Source organism: Bos javanicus, chromosome 1 (assembly GCF_032452875.1).
Source record: "Bos javanicus breed banteng chromosome 1, ARS-OSU_banteng_1.0, whole genome shotgun sequence".
NCBI lineage: Eukaryota > Metazoa > Chordata > Mammalia > Artiodactyla > Bovidae > Bos > Bos javanicus.
The window spans coordinates 81179004-81200147 of NC_083868.1; the positions used below are offsets into that span (position 1 = coordinate 81179004).

The 21144-nt window shown below is 41.2% G+C and overlaps 1 protein-coding gene across 4 annotated transcripts in view; it reads left to right on the forward strand.

Moving 5' to 3' along the window:
* The window catches only part of DGKG (diacylglycerol kinase gamma), a 222935-nt gene that overhangs the window by 68640 nt on the left and 133151 nt on the right, over positions 1–21144 (forward strand). For all 4 annotated transcript variants that reach the window (XM_061413305.1, XM_061413297.1, XM_061413298.1 and 1 more), the window contains exons 4-7: positions 4095–4260; positions 4790–4852; positions 16655–16825; positions 20075–20124. In XM_061413305.1, the coding sequence (XP_061269289.1) occupies positions 4095–4260; positions 4790–4852; positions 16655–16825; positions 20075–20124 (450 nt within the window). The remainder of the gene's footprint in view (positions 1–4094; positions 4261–4789; positions 4853–16654; positions 16826–20074; positions 20125–21144) is intronic.

A 21144-nucleotide genomic window follows, 5' to 3' on the forward strand; every position in this document is an offset into this window, starting at 1 on the left:
AGTCGGAAGATGAGGCTTCTGGTTTCACTTTGCTGTGAAATGGCTGAGGCAGATTAACTTCCAGAGTCTTGGTGATATAAGGCGATCAAGTCCACTCTGAGCTCTTCTGATGTGAATGCTCTGTGTTTCTGTGCCTGTTTTGTACCACTTTGTTCCCAGGACAGGGCCATACGTGATTGAACATGTGCTCAGTCATAACTGTTTTCTAAGTTCTAACAGTTTGTTGGTTTTTCTTCTATGGCACTCACCACTGTTGACCCTGTATTAGAATTATTTCAGTACCTTTACCACTGAGTCTCTTAAAAGTATGGACTCATGCCTAATTCACCAGTGTGTTCCACATTGGTGCCTAGCACTCTGTCTTGTACCTGGGAGACTCAGTACATATATATTGATTGAAAAGACCCCACAGTAATTGATGACAGCAAGTATACCAACTAGAGACCCAACATCCATTAAAATACTATTAGGAAATACCATGATAGGTGGTGTGGGGGATACAAAGATGGTATAAGACAAATCCCTACCTTTTAGCGTGTGTGTCATGAACAACTATAGGGTAGCAATGTGAGCGTCGCAAGTCAGGAACCAAGGTGGAAAAGTAGAGCAATTCAGGCACAAGAGATCATACTAGGCTTTCTGGAAGAGGTGGCATCTGAGTTGGGCCAAGAAAGTAGTTCATGTAAGTACATGAAAGCCTGGCCAGGAAAGAACACAGAGATCAGTGTGTAGAGGTACACGTAGAGAATCAGAGGAGAAAAGACCAGAATGGTCTCCGAGCTTGGAGTGGCTACAAACCTAGGTTGGAGTGGGATTATAGTAGAGCTTTGAATCCCAAAGTACTCAAGGAGTGAACAGGATGATCCACTGGACTGCAGCAATTCTGCATATTAGATCTTCTATTTACATCAATTTTTTTCTAATTTCTTTGTCTTTTATAATGTATAGTAGAGGAGCACAGTAACATGTATACAATGTGTAAGTGAAGATAAATGGGAGTGTATGTTTGAAAATCTTAACAGAAGGGCACATGATTTTAAAAGTTTGCAGACAAGTGATCTCAACTCTCCCATGGGTAATTAGAAGCTGAGGAAAGTTTTTGAGTTGGGAAGCAATCTGATCAGAATTGAGCTTTGGGAAGATCAACCTGGCAAGGATGGGAAAGATGAGAGGGCTAACAGATGGAAGTGGAGGCAGAGAAGGCTTGGAGGGGCATTGCAGTGGCCCAGATGGGATACATGAAACCGGAGTCTGAAACCAGGAATGTGAGGGCCTTCAACATTCCTTGTCAGGTTGGTGGCAGATGGGCCATGGATACAAAAAAGACCTGGATATGACAGAAGTTGCAAAAGAACAGCAGAAAGAAGGGAAGAGACAAGAATTGATCTCAGACAACTGGGAGTTCAAAGCTGAGCCTGGAATATTGAGAGGATAATGCTGCCATTGGCATTAACAGAAACTGCACAGTTAGGAGGCCTTCCCTTGTGGCACAGATGGTAAAGAATCTACCTGCAATGTGGGAGACCTAGGTTCAATCCCTGATTTGGGAAGATCCCCTGGAGGAGGGCATAGCAACCCACACCAGTATTCTTGCCTGGAGAATCCCCATGGACAGAGGAGCCTGATGGGCTATGGTCCACAGGGTCACAAAGAGTCAGACAGGCCTGAGCAACTAAGCACAGCACAGCAGCACAGTCAGGAAGAGGAGCCAGTTTAAGAAAGAACCTAATAGCAGTTTACAGCTTGAGATCTTCTGGTCCAGCCCTACATAGTTTGCTGAAGAAAAACCCAAGGAGGAAAATGTGGTGGACCTTAGATTAGTCACAAGTTCTCCTGAATCTTACATTGGTCTTGTTTGAAGATCTTCCAGTTTTGGTTTTTTAAGAGCATTATGTAAGACTTCAACTGAATTTCATTTTTATTAAATCATTTAGTACACTCTATTTTCCAGAAATATTTTATGCTGATAGTTTTCAATTTGAGGCCAACCCCAAAAAAGTTAACAGAACATTTTGGAGCTCAAAGCTATATTGTCAAATAGTACTTGTTGATTAAAATGTGCAAAAGAAGGACAATGCAAAAAAAAAAAAAAAAAGCCTTTTAAAATAAATTAATAATAAAGATGAGAAAATCTAAAAAAAATATAATTGGATTTGTAACCCTCAAGAGAGGAGATTCGGAGGTAATGCACTGGAATCCAAATTGAATGGGTTAAGGAGGTGAGGAGAAGTGTGAAGGGGAAGGGAAGAAGCACAGGCTAGTAGCTCAAGCCACCAATAATTTCTTTGGAAGAGTGATCTGAACATGTTCACAGGTAGAGAAGCAGGTGCTGGGATACGCCATAAGAGGCAGAGAAGGTAAAATCCAGGGTCACATTGGGTGGGTTCCATTTGAAAAGTAGGAGAAGATTTTGCCATTGTGAACTAGGAAAATGGCAGAGGATGTGCAAGGAAGAGACATTCTGAAGTGTTGAGGTAGTGGAGACAGGACAGAAAGAGTATAAAATTCAGGAAAGGCAGAGAGAGAGAGATGGAGACTGAGAGCTATCCCAGAAATGTGAGCCCACCATTTGCTTGGAAATCCTTCCTCTGGTAAGAGCCTTCATTATCCTCTGTCCAACCAAATCAGGCTTCCTCCACTCTGCCAGGGAGATATTTGAACTGCCCACCCTGAAGCTAAAGAGAAGCCACCTTGCAAGCACCCTTCCAGTGTGGTCCAAAGAGTGTTGCTTGTTTTAAGGACCAAGACTTAGTATCACAAACCTGATGCTGCATGTGCCAGCCAGCTCCTGGTTCTGGGAAGACTCTCAGATCTTCCAGAAGAGACAAGGGGTTAAATGCTATTCACATTTTCAGGGAGAGCCAAGTAGCCTCCCAAAAAGGGATTTTTATCTCTATTGTTCACAAAAGCCTGCACAGCGGATCTTGGAGCAGCACTTCCTCAGATGATTTCCAGGAGCATCTGCCGATTTGATGAAAAATCTGATGCCATCAAAACCCAAGCCAGTGATGACTCACTGCGCGCTGCTGTTGTCGGGTGTTTGCTGAGAGCAGCAGCTCTTTCTGGCAGTGCTCCCAACCTGGGACCAGAAGCCAGGCAGCACTGGGCAACATACAGCAAGGAGAGGTGCTCATCTGGGGCATGTTTCTTGGTTCCACCTTCTGTCCTTGGCATCCTGTTCTTCTCTCCTGGAGCCTTAAACCTTCACAAGGACATGTTTTGAGAACAACTAAGCCAGACACACACCCTCCCCTGTTATCTTGAGGTTTCTCCAAAGAAGGTCAATTATGAAAGTAATGAAAGATGGAGCCTGTCCCCTTTTTATTTTCTGGGACCTGAATCCCAAGGAATCACATCCCTCACAGTATAAGTGGAAAATTGACATACCACAGAAGAGCAATTGCTTTCCATTGTGTTTTCAACTACATCCTTCTTCATCTTTTTTTAATTGAAGTACATCTGATTTATGACATTATATTATTGTCATGTGTGCAGCATAGTGATTCAATATTTTTATAGGTTATGCTCCATTTAAAGTTATTACAGAATAATGGTTGTGTTTCCCTGTGCTATACAATATATCCTTGTTGCTTATTTATTTTATACATAGTAGTTTGAACCTCTTAATCCCATGCCCCTGTCTTGCCCTCCCCACTTCCCTCTCCCCTCTCTCCTCGTCTTCATCTTAACTAGGACTCCAGGGCACTGACCTAGCCCTGCTCATTAGAGTCAAGACCCTCATGTGGGGCTGGACTCAAGCAGAGCCCTCATTCCCAGGGCTCACTCTCCATTGCCCCCTTTTCTGCCTAAACTTAGACAAGTCTTGTTACCAAAGCCTGCTGTGGTTTCGTGTCCTACCAAGCCCGAACATGTAACCACCAGTTTTTTCTCTTACTTACATCCTACCCCTGCTCCTGTACCTGTCACTCTCTTTCACACGCTGAGCTTTCTCATTCCTGCCCCCAACAATCACTCCACTCCCTCCAACTTGCCTTTCCGCTGCCAGCTCCCCAATTCCTCCTTCTTCTCTCCCCACTCACTTCTCTGTCTTTCCATGTCTCTCCACTGACATTTCCCTCTTTATCCCTTCTCAGCCAATCAGCTATGATGTCTTCAAGCTGTTCATGAAGGCATACCTGGAGGTGGACCTTCCTCAGCCACTGAGCACACACCTCTTCCTGGCCTTCAGCCAGAAGCCCCGACAGAAGACCCCTGAGCACCCAAAGGAGGGAGCCAGCAACAGCGAGGCCAGTGGCGCAGGTACCTGGACCAGCATCCCCGAGACAGAAGGGAGATTTTGCAGCTCTGACCCACTTGCCACAGGCTCAGGCTGCATTCCCAGAGGATCCCTTGTGCGTGCTAACTTCACTATGGCGGGGAGGAGGGAATGCGGATCAAGGAATCAGGACTCCTGCCCTCTCAGGAAGTCCTGTCTGACAGATCTCTCATAATGCCTGCCACTCAGAATCAGAGAAGAGGGTGGGGAATAGGAGGCATAACATAATGTATGGCAGTGGGGGTGGGTCTTCCACAAAAGTTGCCAGTTCCTGGGGAGCGCAGTCAGCTTGTGTGCCCTGAGGGTGTTAGCGCGGGGAAGGTGTGGTGACTGCCTTTCTGGAGTTTGGGCTATAGCAGGGAAGACACAGCCAACTCCTATAAGTGAGCATGAATCCAGCAGACACCAGAGACACTGGTATACCCCAAGAGATCCAGACTTTGTGGGGTCTCCTACCTCCCAAAAAACCTAGAGGACAGGGGCTGGTCATGATATCTTCTTTTTATTCCCCAGATTCCGACATACAGAATGCAGATAATGCTGCCAAAGCAGATGAAGCTTGTGCCCCTGATATGGGTGAGTCTTTGGGGGAGGAGTGGGCAGAACCTCATTCCTGGGGGGCAAGGGTAAATCTGACTAGCAATTTTGTCTCCATGTAACAGTATACCCTTGAAAAGTTCTCATCTACTCAGAAGGGCAGGTCAGGACTTCCGACAGCTCATTAGATGTTTACTTCTGATGGATCTGCCTAGCCAAAGGGTTGCAGGGGAAGGAGAATGCATAGGGGTTTGGGAGAAGGGGAGCAGAGAAAGAGAGACAGAGCCAGAGAGTGTGTGTGAAGTGGCTATAGGGCTGAGGTGGAGATGACTCTCTCATGGAATGGCTAAGAGGGCGTAGGGTGAGAAGGCGAGAACAGGCTTGGTTGATTTCCAACAATATTTGCATGCACGTGTTTGAACAAGTGGAGAGAAGCAAGAGAAAGCCGGCTAACATTGTTTTGACGATCCATTTGCCAGGCACCTACTTTTATTGCATGTTTCACCTCAGCCTTTGTAATCACGCCACTTCACACACTGAACTGAGGCGTTAAGAGATTCCATACCACTGTGTGACTGTGGACCTAGAGATTCAACCCAGGATTGTTCAGACCCCAAGCTGCTGCTCTTTCCTACACCGAGAGAGGAAGCAATGGTCTCTCCTGAGATGCCTAGACTAAGGTTTGTCTCCACATAAAGGCACCAGTCTGCTTAGGTCCTAAGGCAATGATCAAGGCTGCGCTCCTCGTGGGGCCACTGTCATCATGCCTGGCTGTCTGTGCACCGGCTCTTGGGTCATGATTGATGGAGAATCTTCCCTGGCACATTTATCAAAGGGAGGCCGTTCCTCCATTGACAGTCACGGTCCCAAGGGCAGAAGCTCCTAGGAAAGAAAATATTATCCTCCTTGACCTCTGTTCTAAGATATAATACAAATTTCCTGGGTACAATCAATTCAAGCTGGGTCAGACAATAAGACTATTGGCTAAGAATCTGGACTTCAGAGGTAGAGTTCTTGGGGTTGAGGCCAAGCTCTGACAATATCTATCTCTATGACCTTGGGTATGTTTGGATCATGTCTCTGGGCCTCAGTTTCCCCATCTGTAACATGAGATGACACTAAGTGTTAATACAGAGGTTAAGTGAGTTATGTGTATAAGATGCTTACAATAGTGCCTGGAACAGAGCAAATGTTCAGCAATTATCATTCAGGCCACCCTCCAGAAGTCACCCTATTCTCAATTCATTGTGTCTGTCAGAATCTCTTTCAGTCTATACCCTCAGTCTCCAAATGTATCCACTGGGCATCCCCTTTTCATGGAAGGACCCTCAGGGACTGTCTCCTTCCCAGGTTGCTTTTGGACTAAGGGAGACAGACCTCTTTTCCTTTGCATGATTGTTTGGAAAAGATTGATACACATTGGTGAACTCCAGCTCTTAAGATGTGCCCAACAGATAAAGAATGCAGTTTTAATGTATCTCTCTACTTACCTACCTACCTAGCTATAGTCCATGGGGTCACAAAGGGTCAGAGACACAACTGAGTGACTAATACTTTCAAACCTACCTCGATATCTATCTATCTAAATACATACATACCTGGCAGGATAGATTAAAGATAACACAGAATGAGAACTGACTGTAACAGGGACCTAGGATGAGAGAATTTCTTTAAGCCGATGCTGGATGTAGGTCTGATCTTTTTTTCTGGTCATGGCAAAAAGGGCAGCTAGAGGATTATAGAAGTTTCAGTGTGTCACTGAAGGACTGATGAGATCAAACACTCACTCCAGATGGAAAGCAGAACATGGTTGGGAAAGGAGACTTGCCTCTGGATCATAAACTAATCAAATTCCAGGCTTCTCCTAGAGCTTCAGAAAGCAAAATTCAAAGCCTCGCTGCCTCCCCGAGGTCTTCACGGCCAGTAGCAGGGCACGACTACAAAGTTTAGGCTCACCCACTCCTCTGCCCAGCATCTCACTCAGGCATGCTAGGTCCAGAGCCCACTGGTCAGAATGGATAGGTCATAAATAAATCTTAAATCTTATGTGTAATAGAGCATTTTATGACATAAATCATTCTATTCTGTGGTAGAAAGAAAAGCGTCAAACTGGAAGCTTTGAGACTCTAAACTCTCAGCAAGAAAATCAACTGAGAAAGCTGTCTTCTTCTTTACCCAGACTCTTCGTCCAGAGATTTTCTTAGTCCAAGTATCAGGAACTTTAAGAGGAGCCTGAGAGAAGTTACATTCATTCCCTGAGGTTCCAGATTGTCTGGACAGGGTTTTGTTTCTGTGGCTGAAGTTTCTAAGAATTTAGTGAGGGTTGTCATTATGTGATATCTGACGATAACAGAGGTTGGCTGGCTTATTTGACCACCATGCTTATTTGCTTTATTTGTATCATTTTGACTCTCATAGTAACTTCCAGAGGAAGTTATTCTCCTGGAGAAGTGATTTGTCAGATACTGTTTTCCTCTGCAGAGAGAATACTAGCCTTCTGTGGTTCAGTCATGAAAGGACAGTTATCTGACTGCTGGCCCAGGGCAGTGTACAACATTTTTTCATCTTTTGAGACTTGAGATTTTAAGTAGCAAATTATTTTCCTGTTGGGCCACCTTCCACAAATGTCTTAATTAGATGCCCCTGTTCAGCAGAAACAAGAATGTAGGGACAGGTGGACACCGCAGAGAGGGGCCTCTGCCAACAAGAAAGAGCCAAGTTCTGGAGTCACTTTAGATCAGGCCATCTGTTGAAAATTTCACCCTTTTCCTGGTGCCCCAGCAGAAGCCAGAGGAAGAAACTTAATTCTCATTTGATATGGCCTATGTAGACCTACCAGATCAAGCTCCAAGCTCAGTTCTACAACCACCCACTTTAATTATTCATTCCTAGAACCAGGTGGGGGCATGGCTGGATCCATAAGCATAGCTGAGAGGGCCTTTCACCGAGTCCAGAGGTCAGCTCAGGGCCTCGAGCAGCCTGTCCTTGTCAGAGTGTCAGCTCAGGAAAGGCCGATCTCACCCCTCCCTGAATGCCCAGGACAGAATGGGATACACAGCGTAAACTTCATTCTCCTGGTTTTTATTTGGTTCCTCAGGCAGTTGAGATGGTTCAGCAGCTTGGTCTACTGGAGTCTTAAGGAAAATCTCTCCATTTTTTAATTTAAAAGTAACACATTGTAAAGAAAAAAAAATTTTTTTAAGAGTATGGGAAAATGAAAGAAACAACAAAATCATCTAAATCTTCCAGTGCTGTCACACACACACACACACACACACACACACACACACACACCTATCCTTGTAGGGGTCTTTTTTTCCCATAATTTTTTTATATAACTGGAATTAGATTGTATATATATGATTTTGGATCCAGATTTTTCACTTAGCATTATATTCAAAAACATTTTTCATGTCATTCATAACTTTTGTTAAACATCAATTTTAATACAAGTCTGTCTTTTAACAGATGAGAAGACTGAGGTTGAGTATGGGGAGTAAGCCTACTTTTATAAGATCACACATCATTTAGCACAAACCCAGGTTTCTGCTTCTAGTCTGGTATCCTTTCCACATTGCCCAGCTGGAAGGCATGAAGTAATGGAGAGACTTAGAAAGAAGGTGGAACAAGTCAGCTCTGCCCAAGAACCATCACTAAGAAGAGAGTGTGATGTGGCATCTGGATGGAACCTCTGTGCTCTGGAAGAGGGTAGTCCCTGAGGGATGTGCTCAATGGCCATGGGTTAGGGGTACTTCATGTAAGGTAGCATGAGCAGGTGGGACACCACTGGGACCGCATGCCACTCAATCCTTCTGCACCCCAGCATTTCCACTGCTGGACTGAACAGTAGGCCAAACTGAGGACTTAAACAATGGCTCAAGATCCAGTCACAGCTCTGGTAACCAAAATGTCTTTGCAAAAGGATAATGTTAACATTTTTAACTGAAGTATGGTTGATTTATAACACTGTGTTAGTTTCAGGTGTATTCAGGTGTATAAAGTGATTCAGATGTATATTTTTTCAGATTATTTTCCATTATAGGTTATTACAAGATACTGGATATAGTTTCCTGTGAATGCATGTGTGCTAAGACACTTCAGTCGTGTCCAACTCCTTGCAACCTTATGGACTGTAGCCCACCAGGCTCCTATGTCCATGGGCTTCTTCAAGCAAGAATACTGGAGTGGATTGCCATGCCCTCCTCCAGGGGATCTTCCCAACCCAGGGATGGAAACCACGTCTCTTAGGTCTCCTGCATCGGGTTCTTTGCCCATAGTTTTCTGTACTATACAGTAAATCATCATCACTTACCTGTTTTACGTATGGTAGTGTATATCTCTTCATCCCATCTCCTATTTATTCCTCCTCCCACTCCCTGTATTATTTTTTAGATCCCGCAGATGAGTGATATCATATAATATTTCTCTTTCTCTGACTGACTGACTTCGCTTAGTATGATATTCTCTAGACCCACCCACATTGCTGCAAATAGTATTATTTCATTCTTTTTAAATGGCTGAATAATATTCCATTGTTTATATACAAACCACACCCTCTTTATCCATTCATCTGTTGATGGACACTTAGGTTGCTTCCACATCTTGGCTATTGTAAATAGTGTTGCTGTGAACATTGGGGTGCGTGTGTCATTTTGAATTAGAGTTTTTGTCTTTTCCCAGAAGTGGGATTGCTGTGTCATGTGGTAGTTCTAGTTTTAGTTTTTTAAGGAACCTCCATACTGGTTTCCATAGTGGCTATAGCAATTTCCATTCCCACCAACAGTGTAGGAAGGTTCCTTTTTTCCCATATATTCTCCAGCATTTATTATTTGTACAATTTTTAATGATGGCTCTTCTGACCAGTGTGAGGTGATACCTCATTGTGACTTTGATTTCATTTCTCTGGTAATTAGTGACATTGAGCTTTCATTTCATGTGCCTGTTGGCCGTCTATATGTTTTCTTTAGAGAAATATCTATTGAGGTCTTCTGTCCAATTTTTGATTGGGTTCTTTTCATATTAAATTGTATGAGCCATTTGTATATTTTGGGCTTCTCTGGTGGCTCAGACAGTAAAGAATCTGCTTGCAATGCAGGAGACCCAGGTTCGATCCTTGGGTCAGAAAGATCCCCTGGAGAAGAAAATGACAACCCACTCCAGTATTCGTGCCTGGAGAATCCCATGGACAGAGGAGCCTGGTGGGCTACAATCCATGGGGTCACAAAAACTTGGACACGGACTGAGTGACTAACACACATTTGTCAAATATTTAAAATATTAACCTCTTGCTAGTTGCATCATCTGTCACTGACAGATGATTTTCTCCTGTTCTGTAAATCATCTTTTCATTTTGTTGATGGTTTCCTTTGCTGTGCAAAAACTTGTATGTTGATTATTATTTGATTTTAAGTTTACTTTTTCTTTTGCCTTGGAAAAATAATCTAAGAAAATACTGCTCTGATTTATGTCAGATAATGTTTTGCCTATGTTCTCTTCTAAGAGTTTTTATGGTGCCCTATTTTATATTTAGGTCTTTAAACCATTTTGAGTTTACTTTTGTATATGGTGTGAGGGTGTATTCTAACTTCATTGATTTACATCTGGCTCTCCAGCTTTCCCAACACCATTTGCTAAAGAGACTATCTTTTCTCCACTGTATATTCTTCTGTTCTTTATTGAAGATTAATTAGCTTCAAGTTAAGTGAAGTGAAGTGAACTTGCTCAGTCATGTCTGACTCTTTGAGACCCCATGGACTGTAGCCTACCAGGCTCCTCAGTCCATGGGGTTTTCCAGGCAAGAATACTGGAGTGGGTTGCCATTTCCTTCTCCAGGAGATCTTTGCAACCCAGAGATTGAACCCGGGTCTCCCTTATTGTAGGCAGACGCTTTACCGTCTGAGCCACCAGGAAGTCCTCAAGCATATTGGTTTATCTGGGCGCTCTCTGTTCTGTTCCATTGATCTATATGTCTGTTCTTGTGCCAGTACCATGATGTTTAGATTACTGTACCTCTAAAGTCCTGGAGGGTTATGCCTCCAGCTTTGCTCTATTTCCTTAGGATTGCTTTGGCAATTCTGGGTCTTTTGTGGTTCCGTCTAAGTTTCACTACTATTTGTTCTAGTTCTGTAGAAAATGTCGTGGGTAATTTGTTAAGGATCACATTAAATCTATAGATTGTGTGGGGTAGTGTGGTGATTTTAACAATATTAATTCTTCCAATCCAAGAGCATGGGGTATCTTTCCATTTCTTTGAATCATCTTTGGTTTCCTTTATCAGTGTTTTATAATTCTTACCTCCTTTGTTAGATTTATTCCTAGGTTTTTAATTGCAATTTTAAATGGGATTTAAAAAATTTTTTCTCTTTCTGATATTTCATTTTTAGTGTAAAAAAAATGCAACAAATTTTTTCTGTGTATTAATTTCACATCCTGCTACTTTACCAACTCAGAGAAGGCTATGGCACCCCACTCCAGTACTCTTGCCTGGAAAATCCCATGGACAGAAGAGCCTGGTGGGCTGCAGTCCATGGGGTCGCTAGGAGTCGGACACGGCTGAGCAACTTCACTTTATTTTTTCACTTTCATGCTTTGGAGAAGGAAATGGCAACCCATTCCGGTGTTCTTGCCTGGAGAATCCCAGGGACGGGGGAGCCTGGTTGGCTGCCGTCTGTGGGGTCACATGGACTGAAGCGACTTAGCAGCAGCAACTTTACCTTCATGTATTAGTTCTTATAGGTTTTGCATGAAGCCTTTAGTGTGCTCTATGTAGAGTATTGGGCTTCCCAGGTGGCTCAGTGGTAAAGAATCTGCCTGCCAATACATGAGGCTCAGGAGACATGGGTTTGATCCCTGGGTCAGGAAGATCCCCTAGAGAAGGAAATGGCAACCCACTCCAGTATTCTTGCCTGGGAAATCCCATGAACAGAGGAGCCTGCCAGGCTTCAGTCCATGGGGTTGCAAAAGAGTTGGACACGACTGACTAAACAACAGCAACAATGTAATAAAGTATTACATTATCTGCACATAATTTTATTTTAAAACAGCTTTGTTGAGGTACAGTTGGCATAAAATGAATTATACACATTTAAAATGTACAGTAAATAAGTTTTTATGTCTATATTCATCAATAAAATCAGCACATACCAATATAATGAAGTTATTCATCAGGCTCAAAAATTTCCTTTATAGTCCCTTTTTCCCACCCTCCTTATGTGTCCACTTCCATTTCTATACAGCCACTGATCTGCTTGTGGTCACTATAGACTAGATTGCATTTTCTAGATTTTATATGAATAGATTGATACTGTATGTACTTTTTCCCATCTGGCTTCTTTCATTCAGCATAATTTAAAAATTCATCCATGTTATTCGGTATATCAATAATTAGCGTATTTTTATTGCTGACTAGTATTTTAGTATACACATAGATATTCCACAATTTGTTTATCCATTCATTTATCAATGGACATTTGGGTTATTTCCAGCTTTGGGCTATTAAAAATAAAATGAATATTCATATACAAGTCTTCATAGAGACAGCTTTCATTCCTTTTGAGTAAAGACCTGGAAGTAGAATGTTTAGGAGTATTATGTGGTCTTAATGACTTGACCTCTTTATTATTATGAAATGACTTTCTTTATCCCAAGTAATAGTCTTTGTTTTGAAATTTGTTTGATAAGTGTGAGTTGCTAAGTCGTGTCCGACTCTTTGTAACCCAGTGAACCCACCAGGCTCCTCAAAACTGATAAAACCACCTTAGTTAACTAGTGTTACCAGAGTATATCTTATTTCATTCTTTTAATGTATTTATGTCTTTATATTTAAATTGACTTTCTTATAGGAAGTATGTTTTGGGGTCTTATTTTTTAATCCATTCTGACAATATCTGCCATTTAGAGTTTTAGAACATTTACATTTATTGTGATAATTGATGTAATTAGGTTTACAACTACTATATTGCTGTTTTCTTTTTTCCAATCTCTTCTTTTATTCCCATTTGCTCTTTTTTCTGAATACCTTTAAATTAATTGAATTTTTATGATTTTACTTTATATCCTTTTTTATCTTAGTTTTAACTATGCCAGTGTACCTTCAAGTAGTAGTATTTCATTTTACATATACTATAAGAAATTTACAACAATATACTTCTATTTCTCCACGTCTTTGTGCTTTTTTACTTCAACATGTTGTCAACCACACATGTCGTTATTGTCATAGTTAGCTATCTTTTTAAAAGATTTTAAAAGCTGTTTTTTTAAAAAATATAAACTAAATCTTTATATTTTTATATTATATATTAAAATATATTTTTTATATTTTTATATTAAATCTAAATATTCTTTATATTTATCTACATGGTTTACTAGTTTTAATGCTCATCATTCTTGTGTGTAAATCCAGGTTTCCATAGATTGTAATTCTAGTAAAAAGATTTCTTTTACCATTTCTGGTAATGTAGCTCTCTATATCTTGTACATTTGAAAAGTTCTTTATTTAGCCTTTTTTTCCTAAAGATATTTTGCAGAATCAAGAATTCTAATTTGACAGGTTTTTTTTCTTTTAGTGCTTTTTAAAAGATGTTGTTCCACTGGCTACCAGCATGCTTTGTTTCCAGTAAGAAAAATACAGTCATTCTTATCTTTGCTTCTCTCCATATCAGATGTTTTTTCTCTGGTTTCTTTTATGATTTTCTATCACTGATTTTAATCAATTTGATTTTGGTGTTCCTTGGTGTAGTTTTATATATATTTCTTATGTTTGGGTTTCATTGAGCATCTTGTGTCTGAGGTTCTCTAGTTTTTATCAAATAACAAATCTGGGAAAATATCAACCATTATTTCTTTAATATTTTTCTGCTCCTGACTCTTCTTTAAGTATTCCAATTACATGTTTATTTGGCTACTTGAAATTGTCCACCGGCTTACTGGTATGATTTTTTTTTTTTAATATAGTCTTTTTGGCTAGTTTCTGTTGCAATGCTTCAAATTCACTAATCTTTCCTTCTGCAATATCTGCTGTTAACACTGCTCAGTATATTTGTGTTTTTCATCTAACATCATATCTAGACACTTGATGTGAACATCATAAAATATCTTTCATGTCTCTACTTAACATGTTCAATCTTTCCTCCAGCTTCTTGGATATATAGAATGTAGTTATAATAACTGTTTTAAAGTTTTTATCTATTATATCATCTATATCATTCTGGATCCATTTCAATAGGTTTTTCTCATTATTATTATTCATACTTGCTTTGTATACATGGCAATATCTTATTGAATGCCAGACTTTGAAAATTTTGCAGTGTTGGTACTAGAAATTTTTGTGCTCCTATAAATATTCTTGAGCTTTGTTTTGGGATACACTTCGGTTTACTTGGAAATAGTTTGACCTTTAGGGGTCAAGCTTTTAAAGCTTTGTCAAATCTGACCAGGGAGGCATTTTCTCTAGGGCTAATTTTGCCCAGTTATCAAGGCAAAACTCTTCTGAGTACTCTACTTAATGGTTCATTAAGTATAGGAGATTTCTACATTGATTGCTGGAAATAGACAGTATGCCTTGCTCTCTGTGCAGTCCGGGGATTGTTCCCTCTCATCTGGATTCCTTCCCCAGCCTCAGGTAGTTTCCTTACACATGTGTGCTGATCACTACTCAGATGAGTAATTGAGGGAACTCTCATCCACTTACTCAAAAGGACCTTCTGCAGAGACAGCTGGAGTTCTCTCTGTGCAGCTGCCTCCCCTCCAGTGCTCTGCTCTGTGAATTCCACACACCGTGAGCTCCCCAGACTCCCAGCTCCATCTCTGCAACTCACAGAGATTTCCAGGACCTCCCTGGGTTTCCCTCCTTGTGCCATAGTCTACAAACTTTCCAGTCAGTAAGATGTGGCATTTGCAGGGATCACCTCAATCATTTCCCATCTCTTGGGATCACTTTTTGGTGCTGGCCATAGTCAATGTCCTATGAACCATTGTTTTGTATCTTTTGTCCAATTTTTTAGTTGCATCAGTAGGAGGATAAAACTGGTCCCTCTTATTCCAACTGGGTCACTATAATAGTGTTTTATTGAATGAATAATTTGAGGATATAACAGTAACTTGAGCTACCTGATACAAGGAATTTTTCACATTTGTCTTATATATTTAAGTTTTTCTGTAACTTTAACTCCAGAGAGATTTTCGTACTTCTATGCATATGTAATTTCATAGCAATTTCCTCCATCTCACTGTCCTTGTTTTTATTTCATCCTATTGTGTTTTCATCTCAATTGGCTCACCCCTGAGGCTTTCTACTCCTGTTTAATAGAGGTTGCACCTTCTTGCAATCTACTGAGTGTCCTGCCCAGTAAGAAATCATTTCCAGAGATATGGTCCTCTGAGATTTCAGGATAAAACTTCCTTTCCTTGTTTTGCAGCTCTGTTTCATGGATTCCATCATGGTCTCTTCACAGGGCCCTCTGTGCCATACAGAGTATGTCAGCGACCTTTGGTCTCACCCACTGTCCATCTGGGTGATGGGTAATTCCCTTCTCAAGCCACAGCTAACCTCTAGGACCTGGAAGGCTTTCATGTAGCACAGCTCTGTTGGCCTGAGATGAACTGTTTGCCATTGCTTGGCATTTTGCTTCTCTAAATAGTGTACTGGTGGCATTGCTTCCCCCAGCAGGCATTACTATCGAGGTTGTCACTCCCTCTGCTTATGCCTTCAAGACCCTGTTACCTGGTAGTACAACACTTAGGTTGCATTTTCCAGTACCAGTCTTCCTTTTACTGTTTCCTGTGGTTTTTGTGAGTTGTACCCCCTTATTCAATATTATGATCATGGATGTGAAGAGGGTGGGGAAAGAGAGATGGCCCTTAAAGTGCCTCAAAAAAGTATAATTCACACAGTAAAATATAGGTATCTGGTTTTCTGGTTAGTATTAATGTTAATAATATCAGATTTCTTAATCTGATAATAACCAGAGGACAAAGAAATGGTCTTCCTATTATTAGCACTATTCCAGTCACTTGGTCTTGTCTGACTCTGCGACACCATGGACTGTAGACCCCAGGCTCCTCTGTCTATGGAACTTTGCAGGCAAGAATATTGGAGTGGGTTGCTATTTCCTCCTCCAGGGAATCTTCCCAACCCAGGGATTGAACCCAGGTCTCCTGCATTCCAGACATATTCTTTACCATCTGAGCCACCAGGGAAGGCCTTTCCTACCTTTCAGAATGAAAAGAAGGAAATTTTCAGAGGGAAAACTTACTCTACTCCTGTGGTATATTAAGTCACTTTCTGCACTTTCTTTATGCTACTGATTAGGCTTTCAGTAAGTGAAAATTCTTCCTAGTTTCTGGAAATTAGCTGATTGTTGATCCCAGTTTTCTCTTTTGAACTTTTATCTTTTTTATTTATCTTTAAATGCACTTGAGAAGAAAATTGTGAAGGGGTATGTTGGTACATAACCAATAGTCTGGATTTTTGGAGTCCCAGCTAAAATTACCTCTTTGATGTATTCCCCCCAAAATTAAGCTAAATGACATTTACCTGATTGATATTACTAAAATCACTGTCATCTTTTCTAAAAATTCACATAGCATAAGGGAATTTCTTATATGGCTATAGACTCTTTAAAGGGTCAGAGTGCAGTTCTTTCAAAAAGTATGAAGCTTACAAACTGGATTTCTAGGACCTCTGATTTAATCATATCTTTTTTATTTGATCGAAAACATCATCCATGCCTTTGAAGACATTTATATAAAATTCTTGCCTCTTCCATGAAAAGAATGGGGCAACAAGGGTTTCATATTTACTAAACCTTGTGTCCTTGGATGCTTTCATTTTGCATGATGCAGAAACAAAGATCACTGAGAAGCAAGTGCCTGCTAAGAACCAAGCGGCTGCGACCCCTGTGGGGAACCTTGTTGCTCCGTCTTCAGGCTCAGAATCCCCCATAGTCTACCTGAAGGATGTCGTGTGTTACCTGTCCCTACTGGAGTCAGGGAGACCTCAGGATAAGCTAGAGTGTAAGTACATACCCTGTCAAGGGGCTTTGACTTTTTCCTAGAGGAAGACCTAGTGTCCTCTCCATCCTTCTAAACTGAGGTTGATCTGGGATCCTGGAGGTGGGTACTGCCTCCTTGAGGGAGGTCATCTGCCCTGTCACCAGTAGTGACATAAACATTTCCTAGAATCTACGCTGGACCACAGTACCAGTTGTACAGGGCGGGGGTGCATTTGACACCTTGGTATTGAGAATCAAGATCTGGAAAGGGAAGGGGTCTTTAAAAGAGGTGAAGACTCCCTTTCTTTGCTGGCAGGATTTCCTGAAAGCCTCTAATCAGAAAGCTGCTGCCTCCCCTTAGAAGATTTTTCAAGGGAAGATTTGCAACATCTGTTTTCCTTCCCCTGTTCCATGCCCAAGCAATTCTTTAACTATGAGGAAGCCTTTTTTTCCCTTGAGACCTAATCAACCTCTACCTTGTTAAAGCTTATTTCTATGTCTCCACCCATCCCAACCCCAAGTGTTTTGGCCTCTAGAGAAAGAAGGCTAGTTAATTAAGGGAGTTGAGCTTGGTTTTAAAAACAAGTCTTCAGAAGGAGAATAATAGCAGAAAGGAAAGCCCACAAAGAGCAGTCTCGCAGACAATCACTTTGGAGATGGTCTCGCTGGCCTCTGCGAGCCTACAGGCAAACTTTACAGCAGCTTATAGGTAGGTCTTGTTTAAAAATATATATTATTTTGGTTTCTCTTAGGATCTTAGGAGACTTAAGGGAAAAGTATACGCATTATAGCAAAAGTTAGAATTCCAGCCAATAATCGGAATAGTCAACGAAATAAACATTAGCAAGAAGTCTGGCAGAGGTTAACCCTTGCCAAAAACAAAATGAAACATTTGCTCATTAACCAAGCTTAAAATCTACCCCACAGGTTTGATAATAATTGCCAGTCTTAAGTGATAATTTGGAAGCAAATGTACCAGATTTCTGTTTGTACTGACTAATGTTAAAAGGGAAATGTCAGATTATTTCCCACATTCGGTTGGATTTGGGGCATTGTATTTGTTCATAACTACCAGAGAGGATATGGCAGACTCTTTCATATGAGTGCCTCTCAGACTGAGTCCTGTAATGGTAATAAAAATAAACTGATTTTAAAAGCTTTTTCTTATAGAAAAATGTAAGTACAGATAAAAGTAGAGAATGCAAAGAACTTCCCTATATCCATCAACCACCTTCAGCAATTACCAGCTTCTGGTCAGTTGTGTTTTATGTGTACCTCCTACTCATTTCTCCTGCACCAGATTATTTTGAAGCCAATTTCGAACATCATATAATTTCATTTGTAAATATCTCAGTCTGTACCTCTGACATATGACTTTTCCTTAAATATAATCACAACACTGTTATCACATCTAAAGAAAATGATTCCTTACTATTTTCAAACATTCTGTTTTCATTATTTTCAGTATTCATTGTTTTCCCATCATGGTAAACAATTCAAATGTTGTTTATTTGAATTGGAGGTCCAAGTAAAGTCCATACACTTTACTTTTTTTCCCTGAAATTTTTTGTTGCAGAAACTTGGTCATTTGTCCTTAAAGTTTTCTTTAATTAAGACAAATAAATTCAAATCATCTCAGATTTTAGTGACTGAAACCAAGTTAAACCTTTAAAAAAAAATAATGGTTTGTGTGTGTATAGGAAATGATAGGCTGAAATTTCACCTATTATCAATGTAATTAAAAAAACTCGACATCGAACATCTCATTTTTGCTAAACACTTTAAATGCACTATTAACCTCACAGTAACCCTAGAAAAGTGACATGATTTTTGTCATTTTATATATATATATATATATATATATATAATTTTGTCATTTATATATAAGAAAGCATGGAAAAGTTAAATGACTTGCCCAAGGCCATGCTTCTAAAAAAAAGGATGCTTGCTCATACTTCCTTGTTCTACTCCTCACAGTGAGACCAAAGTGGGCTCCACATTAGTGCCACCTGGGCCCAGAGTGTCTCTAGGACATTCAGAGGAGCCACAAAGAATCAGAAGCCCATGACCCTACTTTTAAATAATTTAAATTCCAACCAGAGACACATCACTGTATACACAAGGTCCAGAGACATAAAACATGTAGAAGGAAGTGACAACACAAGGGCAGATTAACAAATTAACAGGAGTGCTGTGACCCTCTGGGTACATCCTGAAAGGTCCAGAGTAGTTACATGAGTGAAGGGTTGGTCAGGGGAGGCTCCATGGAGAAGGCTGGCACAAGGGAACATTTCAAAGGATAGGAAGGAAATGAAGACATTTTCAGCTCTGCTCCCCACCCTGCTTACTTTTGAGACCACAGACAGAATCTCTACCTTTTAGATTAATTAAACAGCAAGTTTCCAAATCTCATAAATGAACATTTAGTCCTTTCCCCAAAATTCATTCCCAAATCTTTCTTATCCTCCATCACTTCTCTACAGTTAGAACATGGCAGAGGATGTTTCTGAATCACATGTTGACATTTTAGAAAAAGAAATACAATAGCTTCTATAATAGTAACTACTTCATAATATTATTGAGGATTAAATAGTAATAATGATAGGTGCATAAGATGATATACATATTAAATACCATATATAAATATTCATTAATGAAAGAAAATAAAAATAACATCTGTTGAGTGTTTCCTACATTCCAAGCACTATAGATTTTGGTATATCATTTACATATTAGTCTTCATTTGAAAAAAGACTTAGGATAAAGAAACTATTTTAATCTCCATCTTACAGATGAAGAAATTGAATCTAAAGAAGACAAGTGACTGTTTTGATGTGCTAGAGGTGGTGGGACAGGGCCATGGTCTGAAACTGTCTAACTTCACACCCTTCCTATGTGCAGTGGAAGCAGTGCCCCATCTATCACTCCAGTGTCTGCCCACCACCAGCAGGGCATCTGCTTTGCGTTGTGTTCCCATGATGGTGAGAGGTGTGAATGCTCCATAGGGAATCACACTCATGATCCAGATCTCATCAGTCAAAGAGACTGAGCCAAGAGCTTAGACAGTCCTAGAAGCCAGGTGGCTTGGTTCTCCTCTCTCTTCCCACCCTCTTTGTGAGGAGGCAGACTCTGTACCTTGGAGGGTGGGTTAGTTGGCTGCAACAGACTTCGCCCCAGTGATGGTCAGAACTGACCTAAAAACTGGCAGCAAAGTCTCAGCCCATCCGTGGTGCCTGGAAGACCTCAAGCCTCGCCTTTGTGTTTCTTACAGTCATGTTTCGTCTCTATGATTCGGATGAGAACGGTCTCCTGGACCAAGCGGTAAGCTCTCCAAATATTCCTCCAAGATGCAAGAAAGGCTAGGGGAGAGGGGAGCAGGTGAAGGGAGAGTTCAAAAACTTCCAGTTCCACCATCATCAGAATACCTGTGTCTCAATATGAGCTGCAGAGATGAATAGAAGCCCCCTCCTTCTAACATTCAAAGAGCCAGGCCAGAGGAGAGTGAATGCCAGCTTGCCTTTTCATTCCAGGAGCCCAAATTGTAAAATCTCAGATTGGGGAGATGTAAAATGTAGTTACCTTCCCAGTTGGTTCAGAAATTCTTCCTTCAGTTTCCTACTGAAGTTCAAGAGTGGAGGAAAGGAGGTGGGGAGAGGCAGTGAGAGCAGGGCAAGAAGACAGGAGGAAGGCAGGTAACTTCTGGTGAGCTTGGCCATCGCCCTTGCCTTCTTCTCACATCCTAGGCACTAGCACTAGGAGTCTCACTCTATCTTCTCCAAGCACATCATCCCATCCCACCAAACCTGGGAAGCCTGAGTCTTGCCCCCACCTCTCAGGAAGAGGCAGGAATAGGGTGGGGATCATAGGGTGAGAAGAAGGGCAGAAAAGGAAGAAGGCAGAGAGTGGAGAGGGCAGACAGAATCAGACAGGTCCTGTTCTCATGACTGGCAGGGTCAGAGATGGGATGCATTCCCAGAAAGGCTCTGAGGTTGAAGTGCATGGAGCTGAGACAGCCCAGAGGGACGAAGAAAGGGAAGCACTCCACTAGACCAACTGCATCATCCCAGTTCCCTCTCAACCCTAGATGGTCCTAATGGGATCCCTATTTCAGTGCTGTCGGTTGGATCATGCAAGGGAACCACCAGAGAATCGTGGACTCTTAAACATTTGTTTAATGCCCATTGATTATCTCATATATGTCAGGCACTGGTCTAAGCCCTGGGAATGTATCAGTGAGCCGGTGGACAGAGATGCAGGTCCTCGTAAAGCTTTCATTCTAACGAAAACGCACACACTGCAAAGTGTAGTCAACTATGTGTTCAATACACATGTGTACCAGAG